The sequence below is a fragment of the Scyliorhinus canicula genome, chromosome 27 (genome assembly GCF_902713615.1).
Source record: "Scyliorhinus canicula chromosome 27, sScyCan1.1, whole genome shotgun sequence".
In the NCBI taxonomy this organism is placed as follows: Eukaryota; Metazoa; Chordata; class Chondrichthyes; order Carcharhiniformes; family Scyliorhinidae; genus Scyliorhinus; species Scyliorhinus canicula.
In genome coordinates, this window is record NC_052172.1 from 11,763,905 (window position 1) to 11,786,011 (window position 22,107).

Sequence of the window (22,107 nt, forward strand, 5' to 3'; positions counted from 1 at the left end):
CCCTTAACCTAACCATCTTTGGATACCAAGGGGCAATTTAGCGTGGCCAATCCACCTACCCTGCACATCTTTGGATTGTGGGAGGGGGGGGGGGGGGGGGGGGGGGTGAGATTTAGCGTGGCCAATCCACCTAGCCTGCATATCTTTGGATTGTGGGGGTGAAACGCACGCAGACACGGGGAGAATGTGCAAACTCCACACGGACAATGACCCCAGGGCCAGAATAATATCCGGGTCCTCGATGCCGTGAGACAGCAGTGCCAACCACTGCGTCACCATGATGCCCAGCAAGGTAGGAATTCAATTGTTACCACTCGAGAATTGCTACAGGTGTCCGTCGATAGGTCAGAACTGCAACGAGACGAGGGGGGTTGTGGAGAGACAGAACAGGCCCCCGAATTATATTCTTTGGTCATTCCAATGGCACTTTTTCATGAATGATCATATACATAAATGCAAAATAAAGAAATTCCAGACAATTGGGGTTTAAAAATACAGACACACATGCAGTCTCTCGATCCATCTTGATTGGAGGTTTAAAAGAGAGGGCCGTGAGTGGTCAGTCCGTTGAATGTAGCAATCACTGAAGATTCATTGTTTTGATAGTTGCCAGAGGGAAAATGTCTCGGGAGGGGCTGCCAGTCACTGTTTGCAGGGAATAGAAGCGAGCTGCTCCTTAATAGCCCCTCCCACTCCCCTGAAGATAAGCCAAGTCCCAGTTTGCCGAGGTAGGCAGCCACGATGGGGAAAACGCGAGGCTTCTCCCCCCCGCCGCCCCCAGTCACGGCAACGCAAAGAAGCTCGCAACATCGCTCATAAATGCCGCAGCACTCCTTTCAGGCATCAGCTCTCCGAACCTTGGCCTCAGGATGCTTTCAGGCGCCTCCGACTTGCTGTGGGGCATCTGAAATGAAGGAGGAGAAGGGGACAGAACAGAAAAAGGGAAAAACAGGGTTAATTCCGCCCAGTTACTGAGGAACACATCCTTCGATGGAAATCTGGTGACCATGGTCGCACATGACAGAACGTTGGGGTACAGCTCTTGGAAGGCATCACCCACAGTGGGCCATGGAAATACCCAATAGAAAGGGCACAGGACCAAATATTCCCAGATAAAGGAAATTCAAATGCCAGAATTTTGCCGAGTTGTTTGTTCATGGGATGTGGGTGTCGCTGGCTCGACCAGCAATTGTTGGCCACCCCCAATTGCTCTTGACAAAAGGTGGCGGTGAAATGGTGGTGAGACGTGTTCTTGAACCGCTGCAGCAGTCCATGTGGGTGTAGGTACACCCACAGTGCTGTTAGGGCGGGCATCTCAGGATTTTGACCCAGCGACAGTGAAGCAATGGCCAATATATTTCCAAGTCAGGATGTCGAGTGGCTTGGAGGGGAACTTGCAGGTGGCGGGGTTCCCCATGGATAATCTGATGTCCTTGTCAAGGAATCCCTGCAATGCAGGAGGTGGTCATTCGGCCCATCATGTTTGCACCGACCCGCTGAATGAGCACCTTACCCAGGCCCGCACCCCCGCCTTATTCCCTTAGCCCTGCCTAACATCAGCCATGGCAAGTGAAAAACCACAGAAGGCCTGGAGGTTGCATCAGTTTTAAAGATTGTACACATCACATTACTGACTGCATCCGTAGACAGCACCCCAGGTATAAGAGAACTACACCTCCCCATGGAGAACAACAAGCCGGTACTCCCGGCCCACACACAATGATTGCAGACTCACTGGTTGAGCTCCGACACGTCACCCATCTTTGTCCGCCTCCTCTGACCTTTCCTCTTGCCATTTCTCCTGAAAAGAACGAACGAGCAATAAATAAACGAAGATGATAAAAACGGGGAAGGTCCACGTTTTAAAAGCAAAGAAAAGGTTTTGCGTGCAGTAAAGAGTTTCTGCTTTTGACTCCTGGTGTTGAAGTAGGAATTCTTCCCGTACCTGTCACTTTTCAATCCCTTCCTCCGCAGTCTGAAAGAGAGAGAGAGAGGGAGAGTGATATTGAGGGTGATCTGGAGATTGATGGTGCAGAAAGAGGCCACTTGGCCCATCGTACTGCTGCTGGCTCATTGAAAAAGCTAACCAATTAGTTCCACTCCAAAGCTCTTCCCCATAACATGCACATACAAGCATTACCCAATTTCCTGTCAAAAGTCACTTTTGAATCTGCTTCAACACACTTTTAGGCAGTGAATTCTGCCTTGTTATGCTCCAGACGTAGCATAAGCTGCTTCCTTGATGTGCACTCTGACGAAGGAAGGTTCAGATGTGGAGATAGCTTCAACACGTTTATCGAACTATTAACAATTCTCCAACTTGGATTCGACTCTACTGTTAATCCTTCTATAGCTACTCAGACTGACGAACCAGTCTGCTACAATCCACGTGGCGGGTGTGATGTTCAATCAACCCTGTGTCTGTACTCACTGAGTGTCTCCACTGGAAAGAGGAAGATCATGTGGGCTGTGTCCTTTTTATATGGGTTGGTGTAATGCCCTCCTGTGGTGGCGTCACCTCTTGTGTGTATCCTGAATGCCCATTGGTCGTGTCCCATCTTACTGACCTATTGGTCGAGTGTCTGTGTATCATGTCTCTGGTGCTCCCTCTAGTGTCTAGCTAGTCTACATGTATTTACATTAACCCTTTGTGTATTTACAGTGATGCATATCACCACAAATTCCAGATAATCACAGACTAGAAATAATTTTGTTTATCTCGTTGCTCCGGATGGTGAACCCCTGCCACAAGAACCCTCCCCCCCCCCCCCCCCCCCCCCCCCCCCACACCACCACCACAACAAAGGCCTCAGTGCGGCAGAATCTATCCGGAGACAGAATCGCCGGTGGCCATTGAACAGAAATGGACAAGGCCGAACACAAATGAGGAAGGGCCAGGGTCCAACTTGGATTGGGATTACACCTGGATTAAGCGGGATCCAGTTGTTATTGCCAGAGAGACGGCCGGGAAGGAACTGGATGGGCAACACGGGGTAATTAGTGTTGGGCGAGGGGGCTCCCCAGGACGAGTCAGTGCCCACGGAGCCATCGAGGTTTTTAAAATTGAAAGGCTTGGATGGGAGTGGATGAGAGAGAAAAACGTTTGTGCTCGTTGGTTAAGAGCATAAACTGGAGGCCGTCAATGTGAGATAATCGCCAAGAAATCCAATCGAGAATTCAGGATGAACGTCCTGTGCCAGAATGGTGGGACTCGCTATCACAGGGAGTGGGTTGGAGTGAGTAGAATGGACATACTTAAGCTAAACAGCAGGCGAGGAAGAGGGGGGTTACAATGCTAGACTGAGAGGAGGGAAGATGGGAGAATGCTCGACTCGAGCATAAACATCAGCACAGATTGATAGGGCCGAATGGTTCCAAATACCCAATGCAACCTGTAACCTCAAGTATCTATGGAAGATGCACTCCAGTAAAGAGACAGGGAACCCGTACCCTACCGACGGTCAAGGTCTTAAATTGGTGAAAGCCAATGTCAATCGAGTGCTCACCGGCATTCACAGCTGCTATGCTCAATGAAGATCATCTCCTCCTGGCTAGTCACATGGTCCAAAGGTTTTAATTTAATGACCTGGAAAATATTGATTCAAAATTCCAAAATTATTTTTTTTATCTTAACATAAATGATGGCCGGGGATGGGGGCTCTTGCAACGTCCCGAGAGTGAGAACAACAGAACCCCTCAGGTTAACTAAGTAAATCACTCAGTAAATACCCAAGAGAGTGAGCAGTGAACTGACACAAGCACACACTCTCCACTCTAGACACACTGTCCAAGACAGTGGTGGGAAACCTGTGCCGAGAGGTCACATGCGGCCAACGAGACATTTTGTCGATCCTGGACCATCTGCAGGGTTGCCAGATTCCGCTGGTTTTCATCCACAGAGATATTATTTTCTACTGGCATGACTAAAGTGATGCTCCACTTTTGGTTTAAGTGTTTGAGGTGCCTACCTATTGCTCACAACATTGTCTGTGAGATCCATGCGATCCCTTCCAAAGTGTTAATATTTCTTTTATATTTAATCATTTGAAACTGATGACAGTTCTATGAATATATAAATGATTAAACATTTTCTACAACTTGTTTTGAAACATTCAGCGTGTATTAAAATGCATTTAATCTTATTCATAGAATTCATACAGTACAAAGAGGCCTTTCGGCCCATCGAGTCTACACCGACCCTCTGAACGAGCACTCGACCAAGACCCGCGGCTCAACCCTATCCCTGCAACTCTGCAACCCCAATAACCCCACCTAACCTTTTGGACACGATGGGCAATTTGTCATGGCCAATCCACCTAAACCTACACATATTTCAACTGTGGGAGAAAACCGGAGCACCCGGAGGAAACCCACACAGACACGAGGAGTGTGTACAAACTCCACATGGTCACCCGAGGGTGTAATTGAACCCGGTCTCTGGCGCTGCGAGACGGCAGTGCTAACCACTGTGCCACCCATTCAGAAGATTAGTGAACAAGCCCAATATCAATCTTCGGCCCTCAGATGACGGCAGGGTGGCAAAAGTGGTTAGCACTGCTGCCTCTCAGCTCCAGGGTCCCGGGTTCAATTCCGGAAGCCCCCAGGGGTTACACCTAGAGGAACTGGGGGCGGGGGGGAATTGGGAAGCACTGGAAGAGAGGGTTTCAATGAGACACTTGAAAGAGAGGAAAGATGGAAGGAGGCTCGAGTGGAGCTTGGCATCGACTGTTTCTGCGCATCTAATCCAGCAAGCCGAGGTAACCTGTAAATTCTCTCGAATCAAAAAAAAAAACCTAGAGTTGCAGGAACAGAATCCAATTCTCCTTTTCAGCTGTTGCATTGAACAGTGGCGTATATCTGGAATCAATTAAGTCTTAGTTTCACTTTTTGCTTGGAGCAGAGCATACGCACACAGCTCTGCCGGGGACCTGGGTTGGAGTGTGTTGCATGCAACAGTCCCATAAAAACATACTTTGTACTGGTTCATGGCATCCCAGGATGGCGGCGTCTTGCAGTGTTGTGAAGTCTGTGGACCAGGTCCAACGCTGCAACCCACTTTTTCCATCTTCTGAAAAACTGGTAACTTTTTTTTTGGTTGCACTTCAGCCCCATGCTACTGATCTTCAGGGACCCGGGTGCAGGGGCGTGGGGAGGGATGAGGACCGCCTCTTGGGCCTGGCCGAGTTGGCCATTAACAGGTCCAGACTGAAGGTGGCCGAGATTGGGGGTTGGGTGGTGGTGGTGGTGATGTTGTCCGTCCCAGCTGACTGCCCGCCTTCTGAAGCTACGTTTGCTGCCGAGCATCCCTGGAAAGGGATCCTGTGGTGGCCGCCGACACGATGTAGGCCTTCCGCAGGGACTGGTGTGTTTTTGCAATCCCTTTAAATTACATTTTGTTTTGAAGTTTCCTTTGAGATTCTGTTCACTTTGATGCAGCATCCCTTTCAGGGACTACATTTTAATTAATGCCCTCAATCTGTTGAGTTAGTTTAATTGGTTACCCAAAAGCCCAGCTCTGATATCTTCAGCTTAACTGTTCTCATGTGACTAATCTTAATAAATGAACTTGTTTTATTGGTGTCGGTAAATCATCATTATAACACACCCGACAGTGAGGATTGAACCCAGAGTTAACAATGCCTTCCCTCTCCTCCCATGGCTTGGAGGGCAAGTGATCGCTCAACCTGGCTCTCAGCCACAAGGACGATCAGCATGCTCCCCTTACCTGTCCAGTTACGTTGCACAGTTTCCTTACCTGTATCGTCACGTTGTACATTTCCCGGACTGTGCACCGTAGCTTCTCGTCCCCACAGCAGCCAGCACATCGCAAGAGGGGAACGCAGGAGGGTTTGAAGATGTACTCGGCCTGGTTTGGATACTCTCGGACCACATCCACCAGCACCTCAATGGTCCGGCAATGACTGCGTTTCCAAACCTCCTCAAAAGGCATCACTGAGGGGGGAACAAGCTTTTTTTTAAAAAATCAGCCAGGAGCACTGGAGCCATTCGCTTTGTACTCAACCAGGGTTATTAGGAGTAGGGGGTCCTCTGGATCAGAGGTACAATACCAGAGATTACTCATTATCATAAGACCATAAGATGTAGGAGAAGTAGGCCATTTGGTCCACCGAGTCTGCTCTGCTATTCAATAAGGTCACGACTGATCTGATGTGATAATCCTCAAGTAGGGTGATCATTGCTCAGCACAACATAGAGGGCCGAAGGGCCTGTTCTGTGCTGTATTGATCTATGTTCTAAACCCCCTTTCCCGTCTTATCCCCATAACCCTTGATTCCCTTACGGTTAAATATCTGTCTCTCTCTCAGCCTTGAACATACTCAACGACCCAGCGTCTACACCTCTCTGCGGTAAAGAATTCCACAGATTCACTACCCTCGGAGAGAAGAAATTCCTCTTCATCCATTTTAAATAGGTGACCCTTTACTCTGGGATTATGCCCTCTGGTCTGAGACTCCCCGACAAGGGAGAAACAATTATCCTGGTGAAAGGCATCATTGACTGCAAAGCAATTCTTGCCCATTAAAAAAAAACAACTGAAACTCAACCATTAAAAAAAAAATTTAACAGTACCCAATTCATTTTTTCCAATTAAGGGGCAATTTAGCGTGGCCAATTCACCTACCCGGCACTTCTTTTTGGTTGAAACCCACGGAGACAGGGGGAGAATGTGCAAACTCCACACGGACAGTGACCCAGTTCCAGGATCAAACCACTGCGCCACCGAGCTTCCCTCGAAACTCAACCATACCCTGGTTAATCTAATGATCACTTGTCCAATTTTCCCATTTCCACCATTAGCTCAATCAACTACATCTAAAAGCTCCCCTGACCATATCCAAATTGTGCTAAGTCCCATTTACCCAGCGCTCCCATGCTGGCCGAGGTATAGTGGCTTTCTCAGTGTGTCTGCTTCAAGGTAATGATGCTTCCGTTTAAATCCTTCCAGGGCCACCTCCCCCCCCTTCCCGCCCCTCACTCCTCCCGCCCCTCCTCCCCCTAATCGCCTCCATTCCTCCAACATTTTTGCAATTCAGCTGCACGCATTAAGTATTCTAGGGACTAAAAGCTCCAAAATTCCTTCCCTAAATTGCTCCCTGTTCCAAGACCCTCCTTAAAATCTGCCTCTTGGAGAAAGCTTATGGTCTCTGTCCTAATGTCTCCTCCTTTGGCTCAGTATCAATCTTGATTTACTGGCTAACGACTGCCAAATGCTGGGACATCTTACAAAGAAGGGTTTCTTTACATCTATAGCCACGTTGTTTTATAGTGTTCATGGGACAGCCCACAGCATCTCACAACAAAATTAGGTACAAGAGTCGCTCACTGTATTCTAAAGCATGGCAGCCAATCCTTACACAGCAAGATCCCCCCCTAGCAGCAATTAGATGAGCGACCAGCTGGCGATGGACGATCGAAGGAGGGAATGTTTCCACATTTCATCAGCGATGAGGTTGCGACACGATTTACGCAGATTTAAGGTGAAACAAAAATTGGGCAAACAATCACAGGGAAAAAGTCTGTCCGGGGGGTGTTGGGGGGGGGGGGGGGGGGGGGGCAGACACAGCGGCTGTGCCCTTGGGATTCAGGAAGATTCCGCAGCTGGAACTGCACAAGGTGGACATGGCTCCCGACATCTAATCCCATGTGGATGATCCCAAGGGTGATGAATGTAGGAATTGATATATATATATATATATATATATATATATATCTATCACATTTGTGGCAGCAATGTTATTAAAAACACAGACAAGTATTATGTCTGCTAAAGCTGTAATTAAGGAGTCGTAAAAGGTGATTGATTCCAACTACTCGGTTACTGAAAAAAGGCTAATGGGATATTGTCATGATCGCTGGTGATTCCCTGGAGAGTAGATAATTTGAGGGGTTGATTTAAGCAAGTCATGTGACATCCTAGTGGGATTACTGAGGCAATTAATGGAAGGAGCCAAGTCTGTCTGCAGTTTTACAAGTTGCGATAGGATTGTGTCTGACAAGATAGAAGAATTTTGCCAAATGCTGCTGGGTTGAGCAGAAGTGTACGGAACCCTTTTTTTTTTAAATTTAAGAGTACCCAATTATTTTTTCCCCCAATTAAGGGGCAATCTACCATGGCCAATCAACCTACCCTGCACATCTTTGGGTTGTGGGAGTGAGACCCACGCAGACAGGGGGAGAACGTGCAAACTCCATACAGACAATGACCCGGGGCTGGGATTGAGCCTGGGTCCTTGGCTGCATGAGGCAGCAGTGCTAACCACTGCGCCACCCGCTGCGTACTGAATCTGCTCTTGAAAGGGGCTTCATCTCCAAACTTCTCTACACAGTTAAGCACGTTATTGGTTGGTATCTTTATTTATAAGTGGCTTTTGAATGGGGTTGCTCAATTAGAATTAGTAGCAGGCATAGACAGAAAGTTCATGTTTTTCCTGTTTAACTGATAATGGAGAAGTTAATGTGGTTAATTGGTGTTTAAATTAAAGTATGTTTTTTTAAATAAATTTAGAGTACCCAATTAATTTTTCCAATTAAGGGGCAATTTAACGTGACCAATCCACCTACCCTGCACATCTTTGGGTTGTGGGGCGAAACCCACGCAGAGACAGAGAGAATGTGCAAACTCCACATGGACAGTGACCCAGAGCTGGGATTGAACCTGGGACCTCGGCACCGTGAGACAGCAGTGCTCACCACTGCTTCATTGTGAAAATGAAAATCGCTTATTGTCACGAGTAGGCTTCAATGAAGTTACTGTGAAAAGCCCCTAGTCGCCACATTCCGGCGCCTGTTCGGGGAGGCTGTTACGGGAATCGAACCATGCTGCTGGCCTGCCTTGGTCTGCTTTCAAAGCCAGCAATTTAGCCCAGTGTGCTAAACAGCCCCTGTGCTGCCCGATTAAAGTCTGCTTTAACATAAAAGATACCAATTGGTTAGAGTCACCATCTGAGGGTTGAAGTATCCTTCCTTCACAGCTTTGCAAATTAAAAATATCGTTTGGCCTTCTTGTCTGGTCACCTCACAAATGTTGGGGTCTGGTCCCGTATTCTAACACCAAGCAAAAAGGAATGAGAAAAAAAGACAAAGGACTCAAGTCTACTCTGCTACTCAATAAAATCATGGCTGATTTGATTGTAATCTCAACTCCACATTCCTGCCCACCCCAATAACCTTTCACCCCTCGTTCATCAAGAATCTATCTAGCTCTGCCTCAAAAATATTCAAAGACCCGGACTTTCACTCCGTTTTGAGGAAGAGAGTTCCAAAGACACACTACCCTCAGGAGGAAATATCTCTTGATATCGCTGGCTGAAATGGGTGAACCCTCGTTCCAGATTCTCCCACAAGACCCTAACTCTACCACCTAGAAGGACAAGGGACAGCAGACGCATGGGACCACCACCACCTGCAGCTTCCCCTCCAAACCACTCAGCATCCTGACCATATCAGCCATATCCTTCACTGTGTAACAATCCGGGACCAGACGCCAATGGCTCGGACAGAAGCCCTGATATTTTTTTTAATTTTGTAAGAGCGGGGAAAGGATACCTCGCCCCAGGAGTGATTTCACGCAAAATAGGGTTACGCAAGACCATAAGACTTAAGAATTAGGCCATTCGGCCGATCGATTTTGCTCTGCCATTAAATCATGGCTGATATTTTTCTCATCCCCGTCCTCCTGCCTTCTCCCCATAACCCCTGATCCCCTTATTCCACAAGAACCTATCTATCTCAAACTTTATTACTAACACAGTATTAAAATATCTCTAACATCAGCACAAGAAAATAGCTTACAATAACCCCTTAACTGCTATCTTTATTACCACTCAAACAACTAAACCATCTCAGATCCCAATCCACTTTTAAATACAGTTAGCAGACTCAGGAATACTTGCTGTATAGAAGGGTCTTGGATGCTCCACTTTGAGAAAGGGTGGCCGTCTGTCAGGATTTTCAAAACGTGACCGCAGCAGTCGCACACTAACCCAGGCGTTTAACCCTTACCGCACCAACTACATATAATACAATAGAGCGGAAATTCCCACATTCGTCACAACTGTCGCTGGGTCAAAACCCTGGAACTTCCTCACTAACAGCACTGTGGATGTACCTACACCAGCAGTTTGAGGCGGCAACTCAACACCACCATCTCAAGTTGCAATTAGGGATGGGCAACAAAGCTGTTGGCCTAGCGATGCCCACATTGTACGAACAAATTACAAATTAAAAGCTGAAGGCTCATTCTATACTAGATAATCTATTCTCTAACTAATTTATCCATCACTATTCAGCTTGCTGTTGTTCTCCCAAAGAGGAAAGGTTGCTTTGCACTTTAGTGGCTTGGCAGTGCTTAATCATTGACTGAAGGGCGAATCGCACATGTGTTTTGAGCAAGGGGGGGGATGGCGGGGGGAATCTCTGCAAAGATGCTCTCACCGTTCTGGAACCGTAACAGCAAAGAAGGGGGCCATTCAGCCCATCATGCTTGTGCCAGCTCCGTAACAGATTGGAGTTCATTTCTCCTGTGTATTTACCCTGGAATCAAAAACTCAGATCTTCTGTATAACAGGTAACATTTACTTATCTGTCACTTACCTTCTGAAGCTTGTTTAGACAGCTGAAAGAGAGACGCAGAGAGAGAAATTAGTATCTTGTGTAAGAAATGCACCCCCCCCCCCCCCCCCCCCCCCCCCACCGCTCGCTACATACTCCAGTAACTTTTTGTTATGCCACTAATTGTCATGAGAATATCACTTTAAGAAAGGTTTGGCTGCTCATGTTACTGCAGTGATGTCAGAGTGTGGGTGGAGCTGAGCTCTGGCTGCAGTGATGTCAGAGTGTGGGTGGAGCTGAGCTCTGGCTCTGCTTTTTAGTTTCAATTTGAGAAAAGCTTGGGTGTGTCTGTTTTTTTTTGGTTTCGTTTTTCAGTGTTGGAGCTGAAGCCAGACAGAGCAGGTGTGCTGTTGATCTCTCTGCCATGAAAAGACTATCTCTTGATCATTTTGTGAATTCAGAATTATAAATGTTTTCAGTAGTGAATGTAAACCTGATGTGCTTCTGTTGAAAGGTGTTTCTTTTGTCTTCTGGATGTTATTTGGGAAGTTATTAAGGATTACTTAGTGTTGTATTTTTTGGGGGTCGTATTTGAATTGATGGTTGCCAAGATGTTCACTGTATGTTTTAAAAAGGTTAACTTGAGTTCATAGAATAAACATTGTTTTGCTTTAAAAAATACTTTTCCATTTCTGCCTGTAGAGTGGGCCGTGTGCTCCCCATACCACAATCTAGTAAAAGTTGTGGGTCAGGTGAACTCCATGATACACTTTAGGATTCTCTAAACCCTGGCCCATGACATTATACAAATGCACGCTGCTATAATCTTTTGCCCAACCTTTGTTTTTTTAAAAACCTATTGGATGTTAGCACGACCCTTTGACTTCCCATCTGCCCACATGTTCAAACTTGCATTCCCCAAAAACGATGGGAGATGGAACACGCAGGATTGGAAGATGGCCAGGTCTTAAAAGGTTGCCAACCCTGGTGGGATGCGTTCCTGGAGATTTCATCAGGACTTGAAGCCCTGCCCCCTACATTCTAATTGGTCAAACCCAGGAGGGCTCCGCCTTTCCCCACTCCTCATTGCCGGATTTGATGATTGAAATGTCAATCATATGGTCATCAACCTCCGCCCAAATGGAGGGAAAAATTAAAATGGCCCCGAGCCCCTACAATTCCACCCCCAGGTTTTCTCAGAGCAGAAGCTTCAATCCCTGGAGTCTCCATGACCATCTTGGCAATTCTACAATGACATTGGGATATTCCCAAATCTTGAGAGACTTTCCCACACTTTGGCCGTGTGACAACCAAGAACCTCACAGAGCAGCACATCGTCCTCAAAGGCCTAGTAGGGAAACAGGGACTACTAGGGGCTTTGAGACTCACTGTCCTACATAAAAGCACAGGGTTAAAGTTCACCCCTTCCAAATCTTCCCTGCGAAACACAGGATGAGTGAAGAAATTCCTGTCTGGTTTTTAATTGTTTCCGTGGTTACTGCAGTCGGGATTTGACTAACTGTCAAGTGGAAACTTTCCAAAAAGAGGACAAAATGTTCTTGGCAAGAAAACAAAGGTTGAGCAGAGCTTTATTCTCCAGAGTCTGTGGAATCCAATCTGCAGCATCGCTGGCCATGGACGCAGAGCTGATAACTTACCTGGGGAAAGGTCCGGGTTTAGGATGAAGGGGCAAAAAGGAGAGCAGAGAAAGGGAGAAAGTGGGAAGGCGGAGGGGGGAGGAGAAAGGATGGTGGCTGCGAGGGAAGAAAGGGCACCGATTAATCACCTTTAAATTAATACCACAATTGTTTGTGGTTTGTTTCCTTGAGCTCACAGAGTCTGAATCTTTAGTGACTCAATATTGGAAGGCCAGGATCATGAATCTTAGGAGAGCCAGGGACCCGGGTTCAATTCCGGCCTTGGGTCACTGTCTGTGTGGAGTTTGTACTTTCTCCCAATGTCTGCGTGAGTTCCCCCCCCCCCCCCCCCCCCCAAAAGATGGGCAGGTTAGGGGAGTGGCAATTTCGGCCACTCAAAAGTGTCCAAAGGTTAGGCGGGGTTACGGGGGACAGGGTAGGGTCAGTGCAGACTCAATGGGCCAAATGGTCTCCTTCTGCACTGTAGGGATTCTACGATTAGGGCAATTACAAAGTTCTAAGCAGAAAAAAGAAAATGCCAGCGAAGGTCTTCTGACAGAGAGAGAAGGCGTGATTAGGGAAGAGAGGCATTGAACTTCCTCAGAAATTTCTTCATGCAGGAACACTGACGAGAGATCCCCATCAGGCTCCAGTCAGCAGCAATGGCCAGTTGGAGCCAACCGCAAGCTAATTTAATTTCCTCCGCCAGCTATTTTTAAGCTGGTTGCTGCTTTCACGGTGAATTCCCGTTGGTGCTATTTTGACAGTCAGCACCTCATTTTAAATAGCCACAAGGAACAAAAGAAGAGCAGATAAACCATCAGATTCTGGGCTGGAGAACAGGTTCATAAACGTCCTTGCAAATCACGAGGAGGGGGGTTTAGACCTGGGACAGAATTTCAATTGCAGAAGAATGGTTGAGAGATCTCAAAAAAGGGTTACAGAGATTGCATTAAATGCTGTGCTCGCCCCTCACTTCAGCCATACTGACAGGGAAAAGAAAAATCCATGGATGGGAATCGGCGGAATGTGGCAGCCCTGCACGTGGATAATGGTCAACATTTCCAGATTGCTGCACAGAACAAGAGGGTCCCATCTCCCAACAGAATACACACGGGCACTCCGCGCGCAAAACACAGGCGCACACAGATTCAGCATTTAAAAACAAGGGGTCACCCATTTAAAACGAAAGGAAAAAAAAAAAAAAAACTTGTCAGAGGGTCTTTGGAACTCTTCCTGCAACGGGGGAGGGGGGGGGAGAAAGGCTGGATTGAGGTTAATCTCAAATCAGCCGTGATCTTATTAAACGGCAGAGCAGGCTCGAGGAGCCTGCTCCTGGTTTCCTTGTTTATATGCTTCAGAATCGTGGGCGGCACAGGGGCTGTTTAGCTCACAGGGCTAATCGCTGGCTTTGAAAGCAGACCAAGGCAAGCCAGCAGCACGGTTCGATTCCCGTAACAGCCTCCCCGAACAGGCGCCGGAATGTGGCGACTAGGGGCTTTTCACAGTAACTTCATTTGAAGCCTACTCGTGACAATAAGCGATTTACATTTCATTTCGTTAGCACTGCTGCCTCACGGCACCAAGGAGCCTGGTTCGATCCCGGGTCACTGCCCGTGTGGAGTTTGCACATTCTCCCCGTGTCTGCGTGGGTTTCGCCCCCACAACCCAAAGATGTGCAGGGTAGGGGAATTGGCCACGCTAAATTACCCTTAATTGGGAAAATATAATTGGGTACGAAATTTATTTCTAAAAAATTATCTGCTTCAGAATTAACATTTGCCTCTAATAACAGCAGCATTTACCCCTCCGAATAGAAATGACTTGCATTTATATAGCACCCATCACAATCAGAGTTGGCCCTCCGGCGCGTGGCTCTTTGACACCGTCCGTTAACATTTCCAGATTGCTACACAGAAAATGAAGTGAAAATGAAAATCGCTCATTGTCACAAGTAGGCTTCAAATGAAGTTACTGTGAAAAGACCCTAGTCGCCACATTCCGGCACCTGTTCGGGGAGGCTGGTACGGGAATTGAACCGTGCTGCTGGCCGGCTTTAAAAGCCAGCTATTTAGCCCAGTGAGCTAAACCCGCCCCTGAACAAGAGGGTCCCGTCTCCCAACGGCATACACAGGGGCACATAGCGCACAAACCACAGGCGCGCACAGATTCAGCATATTGTGCTGTGACAATGGATAGTGTGTTTATGCAACATATACTTGCAAACCAGTGGGGACACAGCTGTGAACACAATCGCAGGAGGATTTCACTGGCAGACTGTCATTTGTACTGGCTGTAAAATATAATGGGAACAGACAAATCCTTTCAGTCAGCAGCCTGCTGAGCATTTAGGAATCTGCTGTCTGCTGAGTATTTTGTCTATTTTCCTCTCCCGGGAGGTACCGACCAGCCAGTTACAAACAAGCAGAGGGCATTACTGTGGCCATTTGCCATTCTTTACATGTGAAACTAGAGAACAAAATAAAGCGCCGCAAAGCATTGTACAGCCAATTTTCTTTCTTTCTTGGTCATTTGCAGGCGTCGCCGGCTAGACCTGCATTTAGTGCCCATCCCTAATCTCCCCTTTGCAAGGTGGTGCTGAGCCGCCTTCTTGAGCAGCTGCAGGTCAGGAGGTGCAGGTACACCCACTGTGCTGTTAGGGAGGGAGTTCCAGGATTTTGACCCAGAGACAGCTAGAGAACAAACAGCCCGATCTATTTCCAAATCGGGACGGCGAGTGGCTTGGAGGGGACCCTCCAGGTGGTGGTGGTGGGGCTCCCAGCTATCTCCTGCCCTTCTTGGAGCTTGGAGGGGGTTGCAGTCGAAGGAGCCTCGGTGAGTTACTGCCGTGCAGCTAGTAGACGGTACACATGGTGGCCACTGTGAGTCAGTGGTGGAGGGAGTGAATGTTTGTGGAAGGGGTGCTAATCAAGTAGGGCTACTTTATCCTGGACGGTGTCGAGCTTCGAGTGCTGTTGGAGCTGCACTCATCCAGGCAAGTGGAGAGTATTCCATCACGCTCCTGATTTGTGCCTTGTAGATGGTGGACAGGCTTTGGGGGGAGTGGGGGGGAGAAGAGTGAGGAGGTGAGTTACTTGCTGTAGGATTCCCAGCCTCTGATGCTGCTCTGGCAGCCACAGTATTTGTGGCTGTATCCAGTTCTGGTCAATGGTGATCCTGAGGAATTGATTAGTGGGTTTGAATGACGTGCAGTCGCTGCTGCAATGTGGGAAACGCAGCGACCAATCAGTGCACAGCAAGATCCCACAGAAAAGAATGATCATCTGTTTTTGTGGTGTTGACTGGGGGATAGATACTGGCCAGGACATCGGGGCGAACCACCTTGCTCTTTTTGGAAGAAACAACCTTTAATACCCACCCGAGGAGGCAGACGGGACCTCCGTTTAATCTCGGATTTGAAAGAGTAACAGTCCCTCAGCATTGCACTGGAATGTCAGCTTTTTCCACCGTGTGCTCAAATCCTGGAGTGGATTCGGACTCCGAATGCTGCCAAGGGAGCCAAGAGCAATAGGGGATTTGACAATCCAGGGCCTCTCCAGGCAGCCTGGACTCGTTCGCAATGTACTTTTGTGCAGTTGTACTTCCTAGGAGGCCCGGGCTCAGCAACCGGGACCCCCGGATGATTTATTTTGGACCCCCCCCCCCCCCCCCCCACATGCAGAGCCCCAGCCGAGAGCAGCCGCAGGTTCAGGAGGCGACACTGGGGACTTTCCTGATCCAGGTGGTTACCTACAGCATTAACCAGCAGAGTGCCAGGGAGCTTGACTGCTGACAGATCCCAATACTGTCCCTAACCTCCCTGATGCAGACGCTGTGACGAGGTCATAGCTGTGGGACATGGCACCTAAACCTTCAGCGAAGGGAAATCAGGAATAACATCCACACCAAACAGGCACAAACCGCAGGAGTGACAAGACCGTGGCCTCTTCCCCTCCTTAACCTCTTACAATCCTCTTATCTCTTCATTGCTCCAATTCTGGCCTCTTGCACACTCCCAACCCGTCTCTCCTCACTACTGGAGATCTTAATTGCAGACCGTCCTTTAAAATCTACCTCTTATCTCTCTGCTCGTAGTTTAGCATCAATTCTTGCCTGCTGACATTCCTGGGAAGTGCTGTGAACATTTGCTTGAAGGGCAATCTCCCTCCCATTTTCAAACACATCAACAAACCATCACAATCCCATTTCGGAGACCTTTCCTTCAAACTCTTGAGCACCCCAGATGCTGCGTCCGATTCCTGCACTTTCAAACCTGGTGTGCAATGTGGCTCGTTTTCACTGGAGACGTTGCCAAAACCCTCGTCAGCATCTTCTATTGTCTCCAATCATGACCTCCTTCCGTTACGCTCTGAGCATCCAAAGTTTTGCTGCCCCTGTCTTTTATTTTTAAGGATGTGGTCGTTTCTGGCTAGCATTTATTACCCAACCCTTACTGCCCTCAAGAAGAGGGAAATGATGATGTTGTGACAATGTCACTCCACTCTGGAATCCATATCCCAACAAGGCAGCTGGGTCAGTAGAAACTAAATTCAATGAATAAAATCTGGAATTCAAAGCCAGTCTCATGTTAATGGTGACCATCAACAATCTGTCCTGGTCCACCCAAGTTGACGCCATGACCAACAAAGCACAATAGCCATTATACTTCCTCAGGAAACTATGGAAATTCGGCATGTCCACATTGGCCCTTACCTATTTTTACAGATGCACCATAGAAAGCATCCTATCTGGCTGCATCACAGCCTGGTATGGCAACTGCTCGGCCCAAGACCGTAAGAAACTACAGGGAGAGGTGAACACAGCCCAGTCCATCACACGAACCCACCTCCCATCCATCGACTCCATCCACAACTCCCGCTGCCTTGGGTAAGCCGGCAACATAATCAAAGACTCCTCCCACCCGGATTGTCTCCCTTCCAACCTCTTCCATCAGGCAGGAGATACCAAAGTCTCACTGCAGCCTCACGGCGCCGAGGTCCCAGGTTCGATCCCAGCCCCGGGTCACTGCCCGTGTGGAGTTTGCGCATTCTCCCAGTGTCTGCCTGGGTCTTGCCCCCACAACCCAAAGATGTGCAGGGTAGGTGGATTGGCCGCGCTAAATTGCCCCTAATTGGGAAAAATAAATTGGGCACTCTAAATTTATAAAATAAAATAAAAAGTCTGAGAACACGCACTAACAGCTTCAATAACAGCTTCTTCCCCGCTATTACCAGACTCCTGAATGACCCTCTTATGGACTGACCTGATCTTTCCACACATCCTCTCTACTGACTAGTACTACACGCCGTATGCTTCACCTGATGTTGATGTATTTGCATTGTGTATATATCGAATATCCTATGTTTTTCATGTATGGAACGATCTGTCTAGACTGTACGCAGAACAATTTTCACTGTACCTCAGTACACATGACAATAAATCCAAATCCCGATCATCAATAGTTGTAAAAATCCATCTGGTTTCCAAATGTTCCTTAAGGGCCGGAATTCTGCTGTTCTTAACTGATTTTTTTAAAAATCTGTTCACGGGATGTGGGCGTCGCTGGTTAGGCCAGCATTCATCGCCCATCTCTAGTTGCCCTTCAGAACCCGGAGGTGTAGGTACACCCACAGTGCTGTTAGAGAGGGAGTTCCAGGGTTTTGCCCCAGCGACAGCGAAGGAACGGGCGACATATTTTCAAGTCAGGATGGCGAGTGGCTTGGAGGGGAACCTCCAGGTGGTGGGTTCCCAGGTATCTGCTGCTCTTGTCCTTCCAGATGGTGGCTTGCATGTGACTCCAGACCCACGACAATGTGGTCGACTCCAACTGCCCCTCTGAAATGGTCCTAGCAAGAGAGAGCTGTCACCGCAGCCTCAAGGATAATTAACGGCGGGTAATAGACGTTGGCCTTGGCAGCAAGAGTAATTAGCAACAGATAATAAATGGGCCGAGGCTGTAAGGGTAATTAGCAGCCAGAGAGAGCTTTTCCCAAAGTACGAAGTGGCTTGAGTTTCACAGTCTTAAGAGGAGATGAAAAACTGGGGAGAGGGTGGGATAAGACAGTCACTAATAATTCCAATAGGGAATTCAGGAGAAACTTGTTTTTTTTTAAACCCAGAACATGGTTAGAATGTGAAGCTCACTGTCACAAGGAGCCCAAGAAAAAGCAGCAAGAGTGGACCATAGGGCCCCTCAAGGCTGATTCACCACATTCCATCGTAGCTGGTCTCCAACCCCAACTCTATATGCCCGAAGGCCCAGAAAACATTACAGTTTAGGCCAAGAGAATCTAACCATTGCCCCATGACATTCAATGGCATTAGCATTGCTGAATCCACCCCGCCATCAATATCCTCGGGCATTATCATTGACCAGAAACTCAACTGCCAGCCATATAAATACTCGGGTACAAAAGCAGGTCAGAAGCTGGGAATCCTGCGGAGAGTAACTCACCTCCTGACTCTGCCAAACCCAGTCCACCATCTACAAGGCACAAGTCAGGAGCGTGATGGGATACTCCCCACTTGCCTGGATGAGTGCAGCTCCAACAACACTCAAGAAGCTCGACACCACCCAGGATAAAGCAGCCCCACTTGGATCGGCACCCCATTCACCACCTTCACTCTCTCCACCACTGTAGCGGCCACATGCACCATCTTCAAGATCGACTGCAGGAAGTCACCGAAGTTCATTCAACAGCACCTTCCAAACCCACAACCTCTACCATCCAGGAGGAGGGGGGCAGAAGATACCCGAGGGCCCCACCACCTGGAGGTTCCCTTCCAAGTCACTCACCACCCTGACTTGGAAATATATCGGCTGTTCCTTCACTGTCGCTGGGTCAAAATCCTGGAACTCCCTCCCTAACAGCACTGAGGGTGTACATACACCACAGAGACTGCAGCGGCTCAAGAATGCTGCTCACCACCAACTTAAGGGAAATTAGAGATGGGCAATAAATGTTGGCCTAACCAGCGACCCCCACATCCCAGGAATTCAATTTAAAAAACACACTTCCCTGCCACTCCCCACATGCCTCGATTCGGGGTGGCCCCAAAAATCCTGGTCTTAAAAATAAACGAGTGCTCAGGGCCGCACAAAAGGGAAGCCAAACGTGGATAGAAGCTTCTTCGAGATGCAGAGGGAGGAGAAAGAGGTTCAAGAGTGCAGCATTACACATTCTCCCGTGTCTGCGTGGGTTTCACCCCCACAACCCAAACATGGGCAGCACGGTAGCATTGTGGAGGGCAGCACGGTAGCATTGTGGACAGCACAATCGCTTCACAGCTCCAGGGTCCCAGGTTCGATTCTGGCTTGGGTCACTGTCTGTGTGGAGTCTGCACATCCTCCCCGTGTGTTTCCTCCGGGTGCTCCGGTTTCCTCCCACAGTCCAAAGATGTGCAGGTTAGGTGGATTGGCCATGATAAATTGCCCTTAGTGTTCAGAATTGCCCTTAGTGTTGGGTGGGGTTACTGGGTTATGGGGATGGGGTGGAGGTGTTGACCTTGGGTAGGGTGCTCTTTCCAAGAGCCAGTGCAGACTCAATGGGCCGAATGGCCTCCTTCTGCACTCTAAATTCTATGAAAAGTCTATCTATGTGCATGTTAGGGGGATTGGCCACGCTAAATTGCCCCTTCATTAAGGTAGCATTAAGGTAGCAGGGTAGCATGGTGGTTAGCATAAATGCTTCACAGCTCCAGGGTCCCAGGTTCGATTCCCGGCTGGGTCACTGTCTGTGTGGAGTCTGTACGTCCTCCCCCTGTGTGCGTGGGTTTCCTCCGGGTGCTCCGGTTTCCTCCCACAGTCCAAAGATGTGCGGGTTAGGTGGATTGGCCATGCTAAATTGCCCGTAGTGTCCTAATAAGGGTAAGGTTAAGGGGGGGGGGGTTGTTGGGTTGCGGGTATAGGGTGGATGCGTGGGTTTGGGTGGGATGATCATGGCTCGGCACAACATTGAGGGCCGATGGGCCTGTTCTGTGCTGTACTGTTCTATGTTCTATTGGAAAAAAATATATAATCGGGTACTCTAAAAAAGAAAGAAAAAAAAGTGCAGCGTAAACCCCAGTATCGACCAGCTGGGCCGAATGGCCAGTTTCTGCGCTGCATATTGTACATATTGCCCTACACATTGAGATAATTACAGAGTAACTGGCTTGAACAAACCAGTGACACATTAGACAAATGACTCAGGGGTGACTCAAGAGACTTTTGCTGGAGAGTTTGGGTCTTTGTTAGCCAGGGTCACATTTTTGTAAACTTTTTTTTAAAATCAGAAACTTCTAGAAAAGAAACTGAAGGGAAAAGGTCACTTGGGACAATCAACGAGTGACTTGCCTTTTCTCTTCCACATTCTCTACGCTCTCCACCCCACCTCTTTGGCTTCAAGACTCACTTAATGAGATTGGACCCCCCCCCTCCCCCACATTACCTGACAGATGGGCAGGAGGAACAGCAACAGGGCAGCAGCCAGACGTAGCAAGGAGACAATCCCCCAACACATCGCCACAGCTCCCCGGGGCTGCACATTAGCAGCGGAATGAATGGGTGGTGTCCAGATGGGGGGGGGGAAGTCACTTGATGCAAAGTCCTGGAAAAATGAGACATTAAATTGAGACAGGGAGAGAGAAAAAAAACAGACACACACCAGACAGAGTGAGAGAGAGAGACAGAAGCAGAGACACTGAAAGATAGAGGGGGGCAGATTCAGAGAAGAGAAAAAGGAAGGGCGGGTGTAGAGAGAGATAGAGAGAGACTGACATACAGATTCAGAGGAAAAGAGACAGAAAGGCACAGATACAAAAAATAGAGAGACATAGATTCAGAGAAAGGGTGCAGAGGCAGACACAGATACAGAGAAAGGGTGGAGAGAGAGACACAGAGAAAGGGGAGAGGAACAGGCAGATAGAGCCCGAGGTAAACAGGGAGACTCGTGATTTAGTTGTGCAAACAAGCAGGTCACATTTAAACATCTAATTCAACACAAAGCCCACCATTCGCGCTGAAAGTGAAGGATAGAGTGAGAGAGTTACTGGCACTAACCTGGGATTAGAGTATGCAGCCAAAGCCCCCGCACTGTCAGACTGGATCAGGACTACTGGCCAGCAGGGAGAGAGGCAATTCTGGCTCAATCTCCCGGGCCAGCCCCTAAAACCAGCAACATTTCCCACATTGAAGCCAGGTTTCCAGGCGCGCCCCCGAGTCACGGGATCCCCGGCTCGCCCCCGGCCACTGGGTTAAGGTGGAGCTCAGAAATCCCCAGAGAAATTCCAGCAGGAGCCTCACCAGATATCAAAGCGAAGCCACTGCTCAGACCGGCTCCACTGGCAACAGCACAGAGGGGCTAGGCTAGGCTGCCAGCAGAGGGGCTGAAGGGCCGCGGGAGGCACACGAGGTTTATATTCATTCCTCCATCAAGTTTAGGAACTCCAGCTCTACCTTAATGAGCCGCTCTCCTCACTCCATCTGACCCCCGTCCCCCAGGGGGTGGCATCCACCCACTGCCACCCCTCCCCAGTCCCAAACCCCCTCCCACTGCCACCCCCTGCCCAGTCCCTAACCCACTGCCACCCCCTCCCCAGTCCCAAACCCCCTCCCACTGCCACCCCCTGCCCAGTCCCTAACCCACTGCCACCCCCTGCCCAGTCCCAAACCCCTCCCACTGCCACCCCCTGCCCAGTCCCAAACCCCCTCCCACTGCCACCCCCTGCCCAGTCCCAAACCCTCTGCCAGTCCCAAACCCACTCCCACTCCCAAACCCCCTCCCACTGCCAACCCCTAACCCCCACCCACAGCCACCCCCAAACCCCCTCCCACTGCCACCCCCTGCCCAGTCCCTAACCCCATCCCCTTGCCCAGTCCCTAACCCCCTCCCACTGCCACCCCCTGCCCAGTCCCTAA

General features: G+C 48.8%; 1 protein-coding gene across 2 annotated transcripts; it reads right to left on the reverse strand.

Moving 5' to 3' along the window:
• Positions 1-368: 368 nt before the first annotated feature.
• Positions 369-21,521, reverse strand: LOC119957969 (vascular endothelial growth factor A-like). 2 transcript variants are annotated; one of them, XM_038786212.1, is made up of 8 exons: positions 21,250-21,519; positions 20,639-20,797; positions 10,615-10,636; positions 5,756-5,952; positions 3,507-3,586; positions 1,946-1,975; positions 1,736-1,801; positions 369-904 (listed from the first exon to the last, which is right to left on the reverse strand). In XM_038786212.1, the coding sequence occupies exons 2-8, from the start codon at positions 20,708-20,710 to the stop codon at positions 865-867; spliced, it is 507 nt and encodes a 168-aa protein (XP_038642140.1). In that variant the 5' UTR covers positions 20,711-20,797; positions 21,250-21,519; the 3' UTR covers positions 369-864. The 2 variants fall into 2 exon arrangements, with proteins under 2 accessions (XP_038642140.1, XP_038642141.1); XM_038786213.1 differs by lacking the exon at positions 20,639-20,797 and having other exon boundaries at positions 21,250-21,521.
• Between the last annotated feature and the right edge of the window lie 586 nt (positions 21,522-22,107).

Bases quoted from the DNA above. Each gene is read 5' to 3' on its own strand.
- LOC119957969 (XM_038786212.1), bottom strand. From the start codon at position 20,710: ATGTGTTGGGGGATTGTCTCCTTGCTACGTCTGGCTGCTGCCCTGTTG. The intron at 1,976-3,506 runs GTGAGCACTCGA...TCTCTCTTTCAG, and splicing joins CATAGCAGCTGTGAATGCCG to ACTGCGGAGGAAGGGATTGA. The intron at 905-1,735 runs GTGAGTCTGCAA...CCTTCATTTCAG, and splicing joins GACGTGTCGGAGCTCAACCA to ATGCCCCACAGCAAGTCGGA.